This window comes from Grammomys surdaster, unplaced genomic scaffold (assembly GCF_004785775.1).
Source record: "Grammomys surdaster isolate TR1022 unplaced genomic scaffold, NIH_TR_1.0 125704, whole genome shotgun sequence".
Taxonomy (NCBI): domain Eukaryota; kingdom Metazoa; phylum Chordata; class Mammalia; order Rodentia; family Muridae; genus Grammomys; species Grammomys surdaster.
This window is the reverse complement of record NW_021620539.1, coordinates 824,302-840,023: the sequence shown is the minus strand read 5'-3', so window position 1 is coordinate 840,023 and position 15,722 is coordinate 824,302. Positions and strand designations below refer to the sequence as shown.

Here is a 15,722-nt window from a genome sequence, read left to right as displayed (position 1 = left end):
TGTGATCAGATCATGTGGGTTCTGACCAATGAGCACATGAACCCACTGATGGACTCATAATAGACTAGACTGCTGGAAGCCGACGGAACTCCAGAAGGTGGGGCTTGCTGAAAAGGACTGGGGTGCCGGGGGCTTGGCGTCTTCACCGCTCATCTTCATCTCTCTGCTTCCTGGCTGCCACTAGGGAGGCAGTGTTACACAATCCTGACCTGGTAATGTTCTGTCTTGCTTCAGGCCCAAAGCAACAGGAGCAGTCGACTTTGACCGGAAGCTTCTGAAATGGTGAGCCAGAATCTTTCCTCGTTTAGCTTGTTTATGCGCACGTTTTTGTCACAGGAGACAACTCAAAATGTTTTATCAGTTATCACTTCCAGATTTTAGTATGATAGCGAGTATTCTGTTTTCATATTCTTTAGTTTGTGGACTGTAACCCATGCCTGTCAGTACATTCTATAAAATAGAAGAAGAGAGGAAAACTACCTGAAAATACTCGTTGTGCGTGATCTGGAAAGGGATGGGAGAGCAACAGGACCTACAGACTTTCTTTCTGTGGACGATTATGAGGCTGTGGTTATTTCCACCTTGCAGCTTTAAGGGACACCATTCTCTAAAGAACACTGAGAATGTGAATTCAGACCTGGCCACTGGCCTGGAGTCTAGGCAGTCAAGTGTGCTATCTTCTTTCTTTAAGCAAGGTGGTGCCAGTGAACTTGATCACTCCCTCCATACTTCATTCTCTCATTCTCTCTCAGCCAGCGTTCTCAGTGGACCATTAACCAGATGATCATGTTGGCTTTCTCTTTTATTCTCAATGCGACGAATTATATTAATTCACTTCAACACTAAACCAGTGCTGTTCTGCTAAGAGAAGTGCAAGTGGTGTGATTTGATTCCACACCAGCATAGCTAGGGGTAGTTGGCTAATACTAATTTGCATTTCTCTGTTATTTTTCTTTCTGAATATTTGAGATTCAGTCTAATATCAACATCAGAAAATGAAAAATGATTTTTCCTTTTCTTTATTTTTTAATAGTTTTTAAAATATACTTTTGTTTCCAAAAGATTTGGTAAAATTTGTTAATAGTCTAGATTTGCACTTTCATTTCTAGAAAAAAATTAAGTTTTAATTCAGTTAATTTAGTCATAGGTGAGTAACCAGGTTTTTTCTTTTTATGCAAATATTGTTAAGTTATATTTTCTAGGATTTTTGTCTATTTCTTCGAAGTTTTCAAATTTATTGTCAAAAATATTCATTATTTAACATTTAAATACATTTGTAATATTATTTCTTTTTAGTACTATCTGAGATGTCTCATTTTTAAGTATTGATTAAATTTGGTTAATGGAATTTGGTTACTTTAACCTTTTTAAAGTATCAGATTTTTGGCTGTGTTTGTCTGTTTAATAGTTAAATCATTTTCCTGTTTCTTATACTCATGTCTTCTTTACCTCCTTTATCATATTTATTTGTTAGGTACTTATTTTTATTAATGGGAGCATTTAACATTTTAAGTTGTTCTTAAAGAATACACTTTAGCTGTAATTCCCCGGGTTTTATATAAAGTGTTTGAATTTATCTAACTACATTTTAGTTTTCTTTGATTTCACAGTTTTAAATATTTCACCTTCCCTAGCATCCAAATGCATGTATATTTGTTGATCCCTCCCTTGGTATTTTTGTGGGCAGAGAATGTAACCTGAATGATGTCACTCCTGTAACATCTCTTAGGGCTCACTTCCTTCGTTCATCCACCTATTACAAATGTTTGTCCAGGGCCATAGTGAGATGGACCAGTGGTTAAGAGCACTTGCTACTTTCACAGGGAACCTGGGGTCAGTTCCCAGTATCCACATGACAGCTCATAACTGTAACTCTAGTTCCAGCGAGTCCAGTGCTGCCTTCTGGTCTCTGTAGGCATCAGCCATGCATCTGGTGTACACATACAGGAAAAACCAAACCAAACTAACCAAACAAAAACCACACAAAAACCAAACTATATCAAAACCCCATGCATAAAATAAAATAAAATAAAATAAAACCTTTAAAAATGTTTTCAGTGTCTACTGGTGTGTCATACACTGTTAAAGGCACTGAGAATTGAGTAGTGAATAAAACCAATAAGAATTCTTGTTCTTGTGTGTTATACTGGTTAAAGCAGCTATTAAATAAGACTGTTGTTTTTAAATTAAAGAATATGTTAATAATGGGGTACTAAAACCACGACAGGGAAATAAATTTTAAAATGGCTTTTAAACGTTTACTCTTCAATATGACAGTCCGTTAGGGCAGACTACAGACTATAGACCAACAAAAACCAGAATATTTGATGCAGAATATTTGATGCAGAATATTTGATGCAGTATTATATTCAATAATTGGTTCCCAAAGAGGCTCATTCCTAATTCCTAGGACTGGTGAGCATGCTTCCTTTTCTGGCAAAAGGGAATTGAGGGTTGCAGGCAGATGATTTTCAGTGGATCTTATTGTAGTATGTAGTTTCTACTACCTTGTTTTAAGCTCCAGGAGGAACAAGCTCCTAGCCCCCACCCAGGAGCCACCACAGATCTGCGGAACACACACACACACACACACACACACGCACGCACGCACGCACGCACGCACGCACGCACGCACACACGCACACACACACACACGAATGCACGCGCTTGGGTTATTTTTAATATACCTTATTTAGTTCAATGCCTCTTCTAAGCCTTCCTTGGCTATCGCGCCCTTCTTCTCGCTCTCAGCTCAACGCTTCTAAATCTTCAACTTTAGTTGCTCAGTTATCTTTAGTCCTAGCTCAGCAACCTAAATTTGCCCTCAGCTTAGCTGTGTTTCTAATCTCCTGCCTGCTACCCCAGGCCCAATCAGGGAAGTGGTCACTGGTAACTTCACCCTAGATCTCACATGACTGGTGGCTCTTTCTCTCTCTGAAGCCTGGTGAATCTTTTCCTCTCTCCTGTGTCTGCTAACCCGATTGAAGGGAAAACTGGAAGTCCCACCTCTTCCACCTAGCCATTGGCTGCTAACATTTTTATTGACCGATCAAGAACCAATTGGGTTACAGGATCTTCATCGTTAATTCCAGCTCAGAGCATTAAAATCATCCCCCTACAGCTTATCCTGGATTCTCTAAGAAGGCCCACTGTAGTTACAAGGATCCTTACACGAGGAAGAAGGAAGTCCAAAGGCTTTCTTCTGGCAGTGCTGAAGGGCATGGCCCAATGCTGCTGGCTTTAAAGATGGAGAAAGGCGACCTTGAGCTAAGGAAAAAAAGTAGGATCTAAAGGCCAGGAATGGAAGGGCATGGGGTTTTGCCCTGCAGCCTCCAGAAAGGAGTGCAACCTTGGCAGTCACGTGATTTTTTTCTCTCCGGCACCTAGCTTATTATTATTATTATTTTTTTAACTCCAAACCCTATAAAAGAATACATCTGTGTTGGTTTATGCCACAGGCTTAAGGGGGTGGTTACAGACGCAATAGAAAATGAACACAGATCCTGTCTAGTAATAAGAATTTCCCTGTCTCACTGACATGGAAATCCTGGGACGTCTCGGGAAGGGGAGTGGGAGGGAACCGGAAGATCATTTATTCTACATGTGTTGAGCACAGACTGTAGACAATTCTCATTTCCTTCTAGCCTTTGTCTTCTCTTTATATTTTGTTGAGGGCTCATCAGTTTATTGAAGGCTTCTATAGCTTCATGTTTTCTTGTAGGTCGAGATTTCTAGTCTTTGTTGCTAGATACAGTAGTCTGAATTATGCTTTCAATTGTGAAAAATCCACCAGAATTTGAAAAGAGAGACTTGATTTCCAAAATAGCCCAGTGTATAAAAGTAAGTGGTGAGTTTGAAGCCGATCAGCTTAGTGAAAACTGGTGGAGACTTTGCAGAATATTAATAAAAAAATTCCTCATAGTAGAGAGACTACAGCAAACATTTATGTGACATGTAAGATGCTACTGAAGGTGTTTTCCTTGTCAAGTCTCCAAAAGTCACTGGGGCCATTTAAAAATTACCATTGGGAAGCATAAAGTAGCATTCTGTTATAATGACTTGAGTACAAAAGTGACTTTATTTAAATACTAATGTGCTCATGATGGAAAAGTTTTAAAGCAAAGGGTTTTCCAGTGGATATAGATGCTGTAGATATTTCCTTTGTCAGCATCAGTGATGATAGGGACTAGACCTTCAGAGGGAGATAGAGATTTCTACTCACTTTTGTGTAAATCCTGTTAGCAAGAGTTGCAGTGTGTGTGTGTGTGTGTGTGTGTGTGTAGAAGCAGTTGTAAGAGACTTAAGTTATTGGTATAGCTAGGTATAGGTAGGCTACAAATACTCTCAATTCTAAGGACAACTAAATGCTCTATTTATGTCAGCATACAGAGAGGGACACTTGTTAGCTTTCTTGCTATTAAGCTTGGATAATTCCATCATTTTCTTTTCTACCATTTCTTTCTTATATTAGAGAGTTTTCCTGATTTCATACAGTGAGGAAGATTCCTCATATTTTATCTTTAAAAGGACCAACCCTGGCTGTAGACAACATCTGGCTCTAAGCAGCTGGTCAAAATAATTACAGAAAAAGTGGCCCAAACAGCTCTTTACTAGCCTTAAAATAACAGCTGTACAGAACAGTCCATAAATATAAACCCTCCAAATTTAAATACAATTAATATTTAATTTATGCACATTAATGGATCTGTGGTGTTGATACTTTAAAATATCTAATTCAAAGTAGTTTATATATAGCTTTAGAAAGCTTTAAAATTCTATCTTTTTTCATTCTTAATTATATTTCTCCTATGCCAATAAATAAAATTAATTTTCCATTCTTGAATACAAATGAACTGATCCTGGAAAGAGATGGCCCTGCATTTTGATGGATTGAAAAGTTTGTCTAGTGTTAAATTTAAACTTGGATAAGTAGAGATTGAATCCATTCTCATGCCTTCTATGTTTTGAGTCACGAAGGCTGTTATTATAACCGCAGTCGAGTCTTTGGTTGGGGCCCCTTTCCTCAGCCCATCTCATCTGTGTGTCTTTCTTAGGCCGGCTACAATTGCCCTAGCACAGCCCCATCCAGCTAGTACTGCTTGCTACTAAAGTGTGGGTGTTCTGTAACAGTCTCCTCCAGGATTAAAACATTCTCTCCTCTGGCAGGGGGACTCCCTAAGTAGGGAGTAAACAACTGAAAAACAGGCTCAAGAACTCTGTGAAACTCACCAGATGCACTGGGCCCCTCCCTCCAGGGTAAACAGAGCCCAGCTGCCAAGAAGAGCTGCCTGGAAGAGAGGTAGGCAAATTGAGGCCTGTGGAAAGTACACTCTCCAACCTGTTGAGCTGTGCAGTGTGCCCCAGGGCTCTCAGCTTTGTGAGTTGTAGTCACCGTTGATGGGGTAGACTTAGGTGATACAGCTGTTATTAAGTTATTTCTGTACACAATCCCTCACCTATATTCCTGTAAGTAACCCAATAAAACACATTGGTTCACAAAATTGGACTTTGGTGGCATCTGAACTTTGCTCTGTTGTGTGTTCCCAATCTGGAGAGAATAGCACAAGAATGTGTTTTATCTCCTCAGGGAAAGTTTTGTCAGACAATAGGAGGTGGGTGGTACTGGAGATTGTGGTGTGATGGAGAGGGATTAAATACTGGGGAGACAACATCTTCAGACTAGCTTTAAGATGCCATGATGTCTTTAAATGATCTCCTAATGTATTTGGTACAGCTATTGGGAACATGTTAGAAGTCTTGATTCTCGTCCCACCTGGTGTTTGCAGTCCCTGAAGCATCTTTGATTCCCTTGAGACCGGGGGTCCTCCTGTATGAAGGAGGGGTTGTAATAAGCACCTTCCCTACCCCCTGGTGTTGCTGTGATGATCACACCAGATAGCATATGCAGAATCACTTTGAAACATAAAGCACTGTACAAATGTCTGATGGTGTATGTTGCTTTCTCACTCGGAATACTTAAGGGATTTAAAGAAATCCTACTGTGGTTATAGGCAGATTAGGATAAAAGAGCATAGCAAAATTTATCCTCTGTAAAAATGTATCCAGAGCCCATGACGGTGCTGGTGTTTCTGTGAATTAAAGATCACACATTGCCTGTTTCTGGAGCTAAGAGCCTTTGGGTCCAGCTTGTGAGCTCCTAATTCTCCTTCCTGTTCCTTGAGTCCACTATCACCAGCTGACCCCTGTGCTTCTGTGTCTCCCAGACACTGATTGTCTCCCATCCTCATTCTGAAGCCACACAGCTTTTTCTTTTACAAGGGCTCCTCCACCAAACTGCTAGTGTCCTAGTGTGTGTCCTAGTGACTCACTGACTCCTGCCTGTGGGCAGTAACTCGCTGTGGTGACAAAGAGGCATAGATACAGTCCAGGTACAAGTGACATTTGTCTGGGGTCAGGGATTACTCCACATGGATTTTATTTAACCTTCAGCCCAGTGCCTTGACACAGCACTTCTGCTTAGTTAATATTTGCTGCATTTGTGTAACGAGTGTAGCCAGCGTCTTGCTTTATCAGGACTTTTAAGCATAGGCAACTAGATTATCCATTTAACTGAAAAAAAAAACATTATTTGTCATTTAAATTCGAGGTTATGGCCAGGCAAAGTGAATGTTCCCGAGTTGTACTGATCACTTCATGACTTCTTTTCTTTCCTACCTATATTGTTTCTGTGCCTTGTTGAAGACAGGGTCAGATTATATGAGGGGGGTGGGTGGAGGGAGACCAACTCATGAGAACAGATTTTTTTTCATAAGACTCCTGTTAAAATGATTGGCATTATTTGAAAAAAATCTTTATGCCAATGAGTGTTTTGCCTTATGCTTGTATGCTAAGAACCAGCCCTCGGCTTGGATATATGTTCTAAGGAAGGGGTGTCTGGGAGTGATGAAAACAAATGACTGGAAGTCAAACTGTGGGTCCAGGCTGGTGACCTATGTTCTGCTGGAGACAGCTTTCCAGCCTGCATTCTTCTGTTCTGCATTCTTTCTCTCTGATCTGCTTTCTCTGGAGATCTCTAGACAGCTCTCTCTCTATCTACATTCTGCTTGAGATAGTTCTCCAAGCAGTGCTGTCTTAGTATTCTAAAATCTTTTTCTGGATAGCTCATCTCCTGTAGATCATAAACCCAGACTTTTTTTTATCTTACATATCAATCCAGTCATTGATTGACTCCAGGTTCCCTTTTGATTATCCTATGACTCAGCATCCTATAACCCCAGCCCCTTAATTCTTAGGAGACAACAAGCACACATTTTCTTTTAATATTGCAAAAGAATTCAGAGATCTGCCTGCCTCTGTTCAGTGCAGACTGATAAGCTAGCTGGGTGGGACCCTGTCCTGAAGTTATCATTTCTAGTACACTTGGACCTAAATTTGCTTTGTCCCTGACCCTGAACTCAGGAATCTGCTTGCATTTGTATCTGCCTGTCTTTGTATCTTTCTGACAAACTGGCTCATTCAGTAGCTGCCTCTGTTCCTTTAGATCTGTGAAGCCCATTATACAATTCATATTGCATTGTTGTATTTTTGCATAGTTGAGAAATTATATACTTCATAACCCATGATTTTAGAGTCCTTTCTCACAGCATTAAGGGATGTCCTGAAGATCCCAGTGTTTACCATTTTGCTGAGACATTACGTATACCTTTGCCTCCCGCACTTGGGCTGTCTGATTAACATGGAACCACTAATGTTAACAGGGAGGACATTCCTTAAAGGAGGAACATAAAATATGTACATTATTATACAAACAAGCCCTATGCCTACAGCAGATATCAACATTCATGGAGGCCCATGCCCGCTGCCCTGTTCCAGGGGCAGGGACCTTGTCATTCTGTCCCCACCAAGGCCATGCTGGATCAGCACTTGTATACACACCACAGCAAACTTGGTTCCTTCGGAGATCAGAAGAGGGCACTGGATCCTCTGCAAGAGCAAGTGCTCTTAACCTCTGAGCCACTTCTCATGGTCCCAGTGATTGGCATCTTTAAACTTTTCCTTTTTTTCTTCAAAATATAACATTTCAATATTTAAAATAGCTTTATAATCTACTTTCTTGAGATTTTTGTTTTTCCTACATAGCCTTAAATCTTTGGGCAAATATATTTCTTTAAAAAAATTGTTTTCTACATTTGCCTTGCTTTTGAGCATACTATTACTTCTGAGTTGTCTTGGCAAAATTGCTTCTGTGAGGTGTGGGGTCCTCAGAATTCTGCAGGGCTACAGGAGTTCTAATCTAGGCTGTTGAGAATCTGACCGCATGGCTGAGAAGTTCTTGGGCAGGTAGGTCCTCAAATTTCAAAGGCTCAGTGTGGGTGGAAGCAGAAAATGACTTTGGGCTGTGGAAGGAAACAAACCAAAATGGGAAAGGAAGGGCAGTAGTAATGCAGTTCAAATAAGTAAAATAATTTCAAATGTTATAAAGGTCTCTTGAATGTAACCACAACAAACAAGCAAGTGGTGAAAACATCCATCTAAAGTACAGGTGCCACAGTCAAGGCAAGTCAGTATTAAAAAGCATCCTAAGGAAACGTGAGCTTTGTAAGGGACCACTTACAAACATTGGAAGATGACAAGCATGGTTGCAGGCCTGTAATCCCAGGATTTGGGAGGCTTAGACAGAAAGCTCGGGCATTTAAGATCATCCTGGTTTTAACTGAAATAGCATCACATCAGTTTCCCCTTTCCTTTGGTCTCTTCTCTCCATTTCTTCCCAGCCATACCGTCTCTTAAAACCCCTCCCATGTCCTCCCCACTCTAAAGTTCTTAACCTCTTTATTAGTTACATATGCCTGTGAATGCTTATCTATCTGCCCGCCCATCCATCCATCCATCCATCCATCCATCCATCCATGGAGATATAACTGGATCAGTCCGGTTTTTTGTTTTTTGTTTGTATATGGTTTCAGGACTAACGACTCTGCATGAACCACCAATAAGGGGACTCATTTCTTGGAGAGGCTAACTCTCCTAAGAGTCTACGTGTCTCCTAGGAGTCTCTTAAGGTTCTTTCAGATCGATTAAATGGGTTCAGGGGAGGCTAAAATGACCAGAGTAGGGACTGTTTTAAAACGGAAAGACGAGCCCAGATCCAGTCCAGAAAGACGAGTTGGATCTGAGGGAAGCCACTTTGGGTTTAGGTCCAACCTGTCCTTGCAGAGTTCATGGGGACCAAAGCAGGTGGTTGGGCCGCGCCAACCATGGGTTCGGTGCATTCTGCGGGTGGCCGCCAGGCGTCGCGCTGGAGTCGCGGTTGCCCTGGAGACCGCTGGGCGAGTGGGCAGGCGGTGCTGAGCCCCCGGCTGGGGAAGAGCTGGCGGGAGCTGGGGGGAGTGGCTGCGGCGGCTGGTGGTGGCCGCGGCGGCGGGCGAGCCCGGGACGCCCGAGCCTGCCCCGAGCCTCAGCGGAGCGAAGTGGCCTCGGAGCTCCCGTGTCCCGCTCGGTCCCCGCTGCACCCCGCCGCCCAGGAGCCCGGCGGACGGCGGCTCCCGCGGCGGCCCCGGCATGACTCGGCGGCGCTCCGCTCCGGCGTCCTGGCTGCTCGTGTCGCTGCTCGGTGAGTAACCCAGCTTGTCCTGCCGCGCCGGGGGACCGCGCTGGCGCCCGCAGGGGCTGGGAACCGGCTGCCCCCGGGCGGTGGCAGAGGCCCGCGTCGCCCAGGTGTCCCCGAGCGCTGTAACCCGCGGCTCCCCGCCGCCACTTCCCAGAACGAACTCCCGCTGCCAGCCCACTTAGAAATAGTGTTTAGAGTTACTAGAGGGCTCCAGGAAAACTTTGTAGCGTTACCACAACCTTGAAGGAGGTTGCGATTTTAAAAGAATTAAATTGATTAAAAATACTTTTGCAGATTTTAAGTTGTGACTTCATTATAACCTTAAAACCATATGCAGGGTAAAATTTCACTTTTTGTTTTTAAAGCTCGATTACATCCCAAAGCAAAGTTTATTTACACTCTTAAGTTTCGTAACCAGAGGGTCTGAGTTGCCTCATAAAAATACATAGAATGTAGCAATAATGAGGAAGCGTTTGAAAGCAGTTGTTTATTCAAATTTAGTTTCTTCAGTTTTTCTTACATTTTATTTTCCCCCAATAGCCGTCGTATGTAAGCTCTGAATTTCCTTTTACACAATCCTGCCTTTGTGTGTGCATTGTTCTATGGAATCAAGTTTTCTGTCTCAGTAATTGGTTGCTGAGGTTTACTGAAATTTGTTCAGAAGGTTTTTATTTACGACGAAGCTAGCTCAGTGATGGAGAGTAATGTGGTTAACTGTATTTCTCTCTAGATATATCTTTGCAGGTGTCCAGTCATTTTTATGACCTTACTTGAATAAAAATGTTTTAATCTTGAAGTAACCCAGTTTTAGACGGTTCACCTAGTGTAGGAGGAAACATAGCAAACTGGTCTGTTACCTTCTTTGAAGAAGCCAGGAACGGTGTTCTGATGTCTGAAAGCTCAATAGGAATATTTTTAGTGATGATATGCTAATAATCAAGTCACATACAAATGTGTGTATTTATGTACTTGAGCTTCCAAACTTAATTTGTCATTTACTACTTTCAGCAGGCCTATGTGTCCCTGTCCTTCTGTCAGAGGTGAAATAGCAAATTCATAGATGTTTCCTACAGTCCTTGAACATAGCTGAAATGTTGTAATCGTTGCTGTAAGAACAGCCAAAATGTTTTTGATTAAAAAAAATCTATCGTTAAACTTCATTGGCTGACAGATTTTTGTGTTTTGAATTTATTAGGCAGTACTTTTAAATAGATGATTTTGTTTCTAGAATCATCCATAGGAAGTCACCTGATTTATGCCTTTGCTTTGGATGGAACTATTATTTCTACTCAATACTAGAACAATTCTGAGGGCTTCCAAGGTCGTTCCAATCTTTGGGATGGTCCGTTCTGTAGAGCCACTTTTAACTCTCAAAAAACTCGTTTCTCTGTTCAACAGATATTTCCTTTGCTACCACTGTGTGCATTTGGGCATCAGGTGGGTGGGTCGGTATGGCAGGGAGACAGTGGGAGGATATGAAGTTTGTCTGTAGCTCCTATATTTTCCTGAAACATGCTGTGTGCACAAATACTTGATGGTACAACAAATAAATGTTGCGTTACATTTGCCAGGGGCATCAAGGAATCTTTATTTCATGGCAAAGTTAACTTTCGATCTGGACTTCGAATAGAATTTAGATTATCTAAATTTAGAGGCGCTGGGCCTTCATAGCTCCAGGAACTGTGGGAGCAGAAGTATATATGAACGGAGAGTGCATGGGTGTGTTCTAATGAAAGGGCAGACTTCTAACTGGAGGAGCAGAGAAAGGGCAGAGGGAGGAGGAGGGAGAGGATGGAGGAGAAGGGAGAAGAGGGAGGGCAAGCTGTGTGCTGAGTTAGGGCTTTGTCTTGGGAAAGGCCACAGAGTTGTTTCCTTACAGGCCCAGGGAAGGAGATTGTGACCAGAGAGTGTGGCGTGGTTCTATTTTCTAGTGTCCAGGAGAAAGTTGTGTCCTGGTTAGGTTCTTGAACCAGACAGTGGCAATGTTGGTTTGACTGAGTTGTGGTGTGTCTTTAGAAATTCTATAAAATTGGTTCTGTTTCAAAGTGGGAGAAGTTGGATTCTGTTTCAGTGACCAACAGCAGTGATGGAGGAATAAAAGTACCAGGAGTATAAAGGTCTCTTCAATAAAAGAAAGAAAGCAGGTGCCATGATATTGCTGTTACTTTTATTAAGTTTCTGTGAAACAAATTCACAGGGAATTTGCATAGAACAGTTTACTTCCATTCAATTCCATCAATGGCTTAGAATAGTTTAAATGAGCCAGGTATGGTGGCATTTGCCTTTAATCCCAGCACCCAGGAGGCAGAGGCAGGTGAATCTCAGTGAGTTGAAGGCTAACATGGTCTACAGAGTGAGTTCCACACCGGTCAGGGATACATAGTGAGATTGTCTCAACAAACAGAAAAGTATCGGAAGTATTTCTTTTTACTTTTGGCTCTTTGAAAGAGCAGATAACTTTACAGAATTTGAGGAAGTGTGTAAAATAAAAAGACCATATCAAAAAGAAAAAGTCATGAAATTGTTGCCATTTTGAGAAGCTGATTGTAACTTGCAGTTTCTCAGCTTTAAAATTTGATATGTAACTGTTTTTGGAAGACCTCATCTTTTAAAGTCAAAGTCTGTAGCTTGACCATCTTGAAAGAGGACAGGTACCACATGCATTTTTCAGAGAGATTTAGCTTGTTCAGCATACAGTACTTGGGAAGCAGTTTAAACACCAAGTCATCTAGAGTTTTTATAACGTTATGCTAAAAACTTCTGTCAGACTTAATGTGCAAGCAAGGCTGGAGACTCTTGTTCAGGCTTTTACCCCCTGGCGACAGTAAGTGGTACATTTTCAAACGTGTTTTCACACTTTGGTAGTGGAAACATCTATAACAAAAATCCTCATTTGAATCTTCATACTTAAGCCATGTGACTCAGTGGCAAGTGAGGTGATGAGCTTGGGCCACAAGAATCTGGTCACAGCATAGTCACAGCGGCAGGAGGCGAGAGAGGGGCTGCCTGTATTTTCTGAGTTGGTACAGAGTTGGGGAATTGTTGGTTTCTCCTTCAAATTATCTGTAAGCCGGCTGTGGGGATGCTCTGTGTAATTTGGTGCATCTGTCTGTAGAGTCAGGAAGATGACAAGTTTGAGGCCTTTGAGTTCTATGGTCGAACCTGGGCTATAAAATGAAGCACTCTTTCACTTTCTTAGCCAAACTCCTCTAGGACCAGTTTATTTAAAATAAGGGCTCCAGGTCTGTTGTTATCTGGGCCGATGATAACTGTTTATTGCAACTCCCTCAGCTTTTACGTATGTTTGGCGTTTCGAAGTAGGGTTGTTGGATCCCTAGTTTTGGGTCCTTCTGTAAGCACAGTGCCTGAGACTTATTCCCCTTGGATGAGGACTGACTGGCACCAACAGGTCTCAGCCTGCACTCAAAGAACAGCACCCTCCCCACCATCTGGAGGATGTCAAGTCCTCTACTGATCACACGCCTGGGATCTGCTTAGGACAGGCTGTCGGCTCCTGGGTGGGCTTTGGAAACCCATTGATTTGAATCATGTCAGAAGAGTGGGAAGCTAATTAATTTATGTAATGGTTAAGCATCTAAAACCATGACGTTTTTCTTTCGGTGTAAGTCTGGGTAATTGACACCCCCTGTGCACGATTCCCATGTGTAAGACCGGCTGCAGCAGCTGTTTGCATTTGTTGGAGAATTGTGAAGTCAGAGGAAAAATAGGTTGAGTCTTTCCCTGCTCACCATGGCTGTCATCATGGACCGTGTAGATGCTAAGGTCTGTGGCTCCACCCGACTTATTATAGGAAGAAGCAGACTGTAATAAACATCATTCAATTTGTATGACTGGGTTAGGATCACATCTGTTCAGATCTGCAAGTGTGGACGAAGAGTGCTTAACGAGGGGTCTTCTGAAAAAGTGGACTGGTTTGGCATCACTAACCTTTTAGACCATTTTCCCCTCCATTATTTATTTATTCACTGTACAAACTGATTGCAGCTCGTGCTCTCTCTCTCTGCTCTTCCCAGCCCCACGCTCACAAAACCCTCCTCCCACTACCCCTCCCCTTCTCCTCAGAGATGGAGAAACCCTCCCTGGGTACCGTCCTGCCTTGGGACATCAAGTTGCAGGAAGACTAGGCACATCCTCTCCAGCTGAGGCCAGACAAGGCAGTGCAGCTAGGAGAAGGGAATCCAACGGCAGGCAACAGGGTCAGGGTAACCCCCCATTCTAATTGTTAGGGACCACATGAAGACCGAGCTGCATATCTGCTACGTATGTGCAGGGGGCCTGGATCCAGCCCTTGTATGTTCTTTGGTTGGTGGTTCAGTTTCTGTGAGCCCACTATGGGCCAAGATTCTGTGGGTCTTCCTGTGGTGGATCTTATCAGGAAGGTAAACTGTTGCTTTTAAAGGTGTACTTTCTTGAGACGAGTAAGGAAGTTTAAATCCTGGAAGCACTCATCTCAGGAAATATGTGTACCACATTTTTTTTTAAAAGAATTTTCAGAGAATTGGGTTAATATTGGCTTTGGCTGACAGTTAGGGTTAAAGTACAGTGGGTTTGTGGGATAGGAACATTGCCGCCATGTTTTCATTGAGGGTCCTAGGTACACAGGGTGAGAATGTGGCACAGCTTGGCTAGTCCTAAGACTCATTAGCTTAATACTTTAAAAATCTGAAAGTACAGCAGTCTGTTAGAAATCCCAATCCCGGAAACAAAATGAGGCCCTCGCTCAACCCCTGCCCAAAGTCTCACGGCTCACAGTGTTGCTTGTGTAAAATTTCCCTGCTGCCTTCTCACGAATCTTTTCCTCTCCTCACCTGTCTTGGAGGATGTCACAGTTTTCTGCTGGTAGGACTAAATTCTTCCAGGGTAACCAGTGTAGTCATTCCTGGCTACGTCCAGTTATTCATCTTGCTTAGTTAAATTACTGATAAAAAAAACAAACAGGGACACTAACCAAACAGATGCCGAGTCATCTCAGCAGCTGGGCATCAGTGGGCGTACGAGGGAATACTGGATTTTACAGGGATTTTCCTTCTTGTTCTGTGAAAGCCACTTTGTTTATGTTCATTGGATACATGAAAAGAGTAATTTTCCTTTTTAAAAGAAATGTAGACGTTTGTTTTTGTTTCCTTTAGGAGCTGGTGTGACTCATGTCAGTCTACTATATAAGTATATATGTAATGTATATTACATATGTAATATACACATCATACCAAGATTTGGCATATTGTATAAGAGGTGATGGAGATTTATTTTCATGGTTTCAAAAATATTCTGTGACTTGTTTGGAAATTTATTTATTTACTTATTAAAGATTTATTTATTTATTTTATGTATCTGAGTACACTGCATCGAATCCCATTACAGATGGTCGTGAGCCACCGTGTGGTTGCTGGGAATTGAACTCAGGACCTCTGGAAAAGTAGTTAGTGCTCTTAACCGCTGAGCTATCTCTCCAGCCCTTGTTTGGAAACTTAAACAAAAGTACGTATAGCTTTTAAAAGCTGATTCTTAGTTTATCTGTGACTTTGTTGATTTTTTGAAATATGTTCCCCCCCCCGTGTAATTCTGAAAGTTATTTTCTTTTTAGTAAAATAATCTCAGATTTCAGCTTTTCATCTTCCTACTTCCAAGCCTGGTACAGTGTCAAACCCTTAGGTCTGCATGTTAGAACTTGTTTTCCAACAACAGAATCATTTACTTATAATGACCTTTACAGCTTACTCTGCCCTTCCCCCACTATATTACTGTACCTGAAACTCGGGAGATGTATTTTAGAAACATGGGTATTAATCATAAGTCAGAGGAGGGGGGTTTATGTCCTTCACTCCCTGGGAACTGGCAGTATTTATTATTTCCTCCTGTTTCTTTCCCTTCATTCACAATTTATACCAGCTGTGACTCTAACAGCTCTTCCATCAGCTGTGACTCTAACATTTTCTCCATCAGCTGTGACTCTGACATCTTCTCCATCAGCTGTGACTCTGACATCTTCTCCATCAGCTGTTACTCTGACATCTCCATCAGCTGTGACTCTGACATCTCCATCAGCTGTGACCCTGACAACTTCTCCATCAGCTGTGGCTCTGACATCTTCTCCATCAGCTGTGGCTCTGTCATCTTCTCCATCAGCTGT

At 42.2% G+C, this 15,722-nt stretch overlaps 1 protein-coding gene across 2 annotated transcripts in view; it reads left to right on the top strand.

Moving 5' to 3' along the window:
* Positions 1–255: 255 nt before the first annotated feature.
* Igsf11 (immunoglobulin superfamily member 11) overlaps positions 256–15,722 on the top strand; it is a 140,023-nt gene continuing 124,556 nt past the window's right edge. The window contains exon 1 of one of the 2 annotated variants that reach the window (XM_028788170.1): positions 256–282. Coding sequence is in view for 1 of the 2 variants with exons in the window: in XM_028788169.1 (XP_028644002.1) it covers positions 9,523–9,574 (52 nt within the window). In the remaining variant the exon portion in view is untranslated. Of the gene's footprint in view, positions 283–9,514; positions 9,575–15,722 lie in introns of those variants that run through there. The other variant, XM_028788169.1, reaches the window with a different exon arrangement.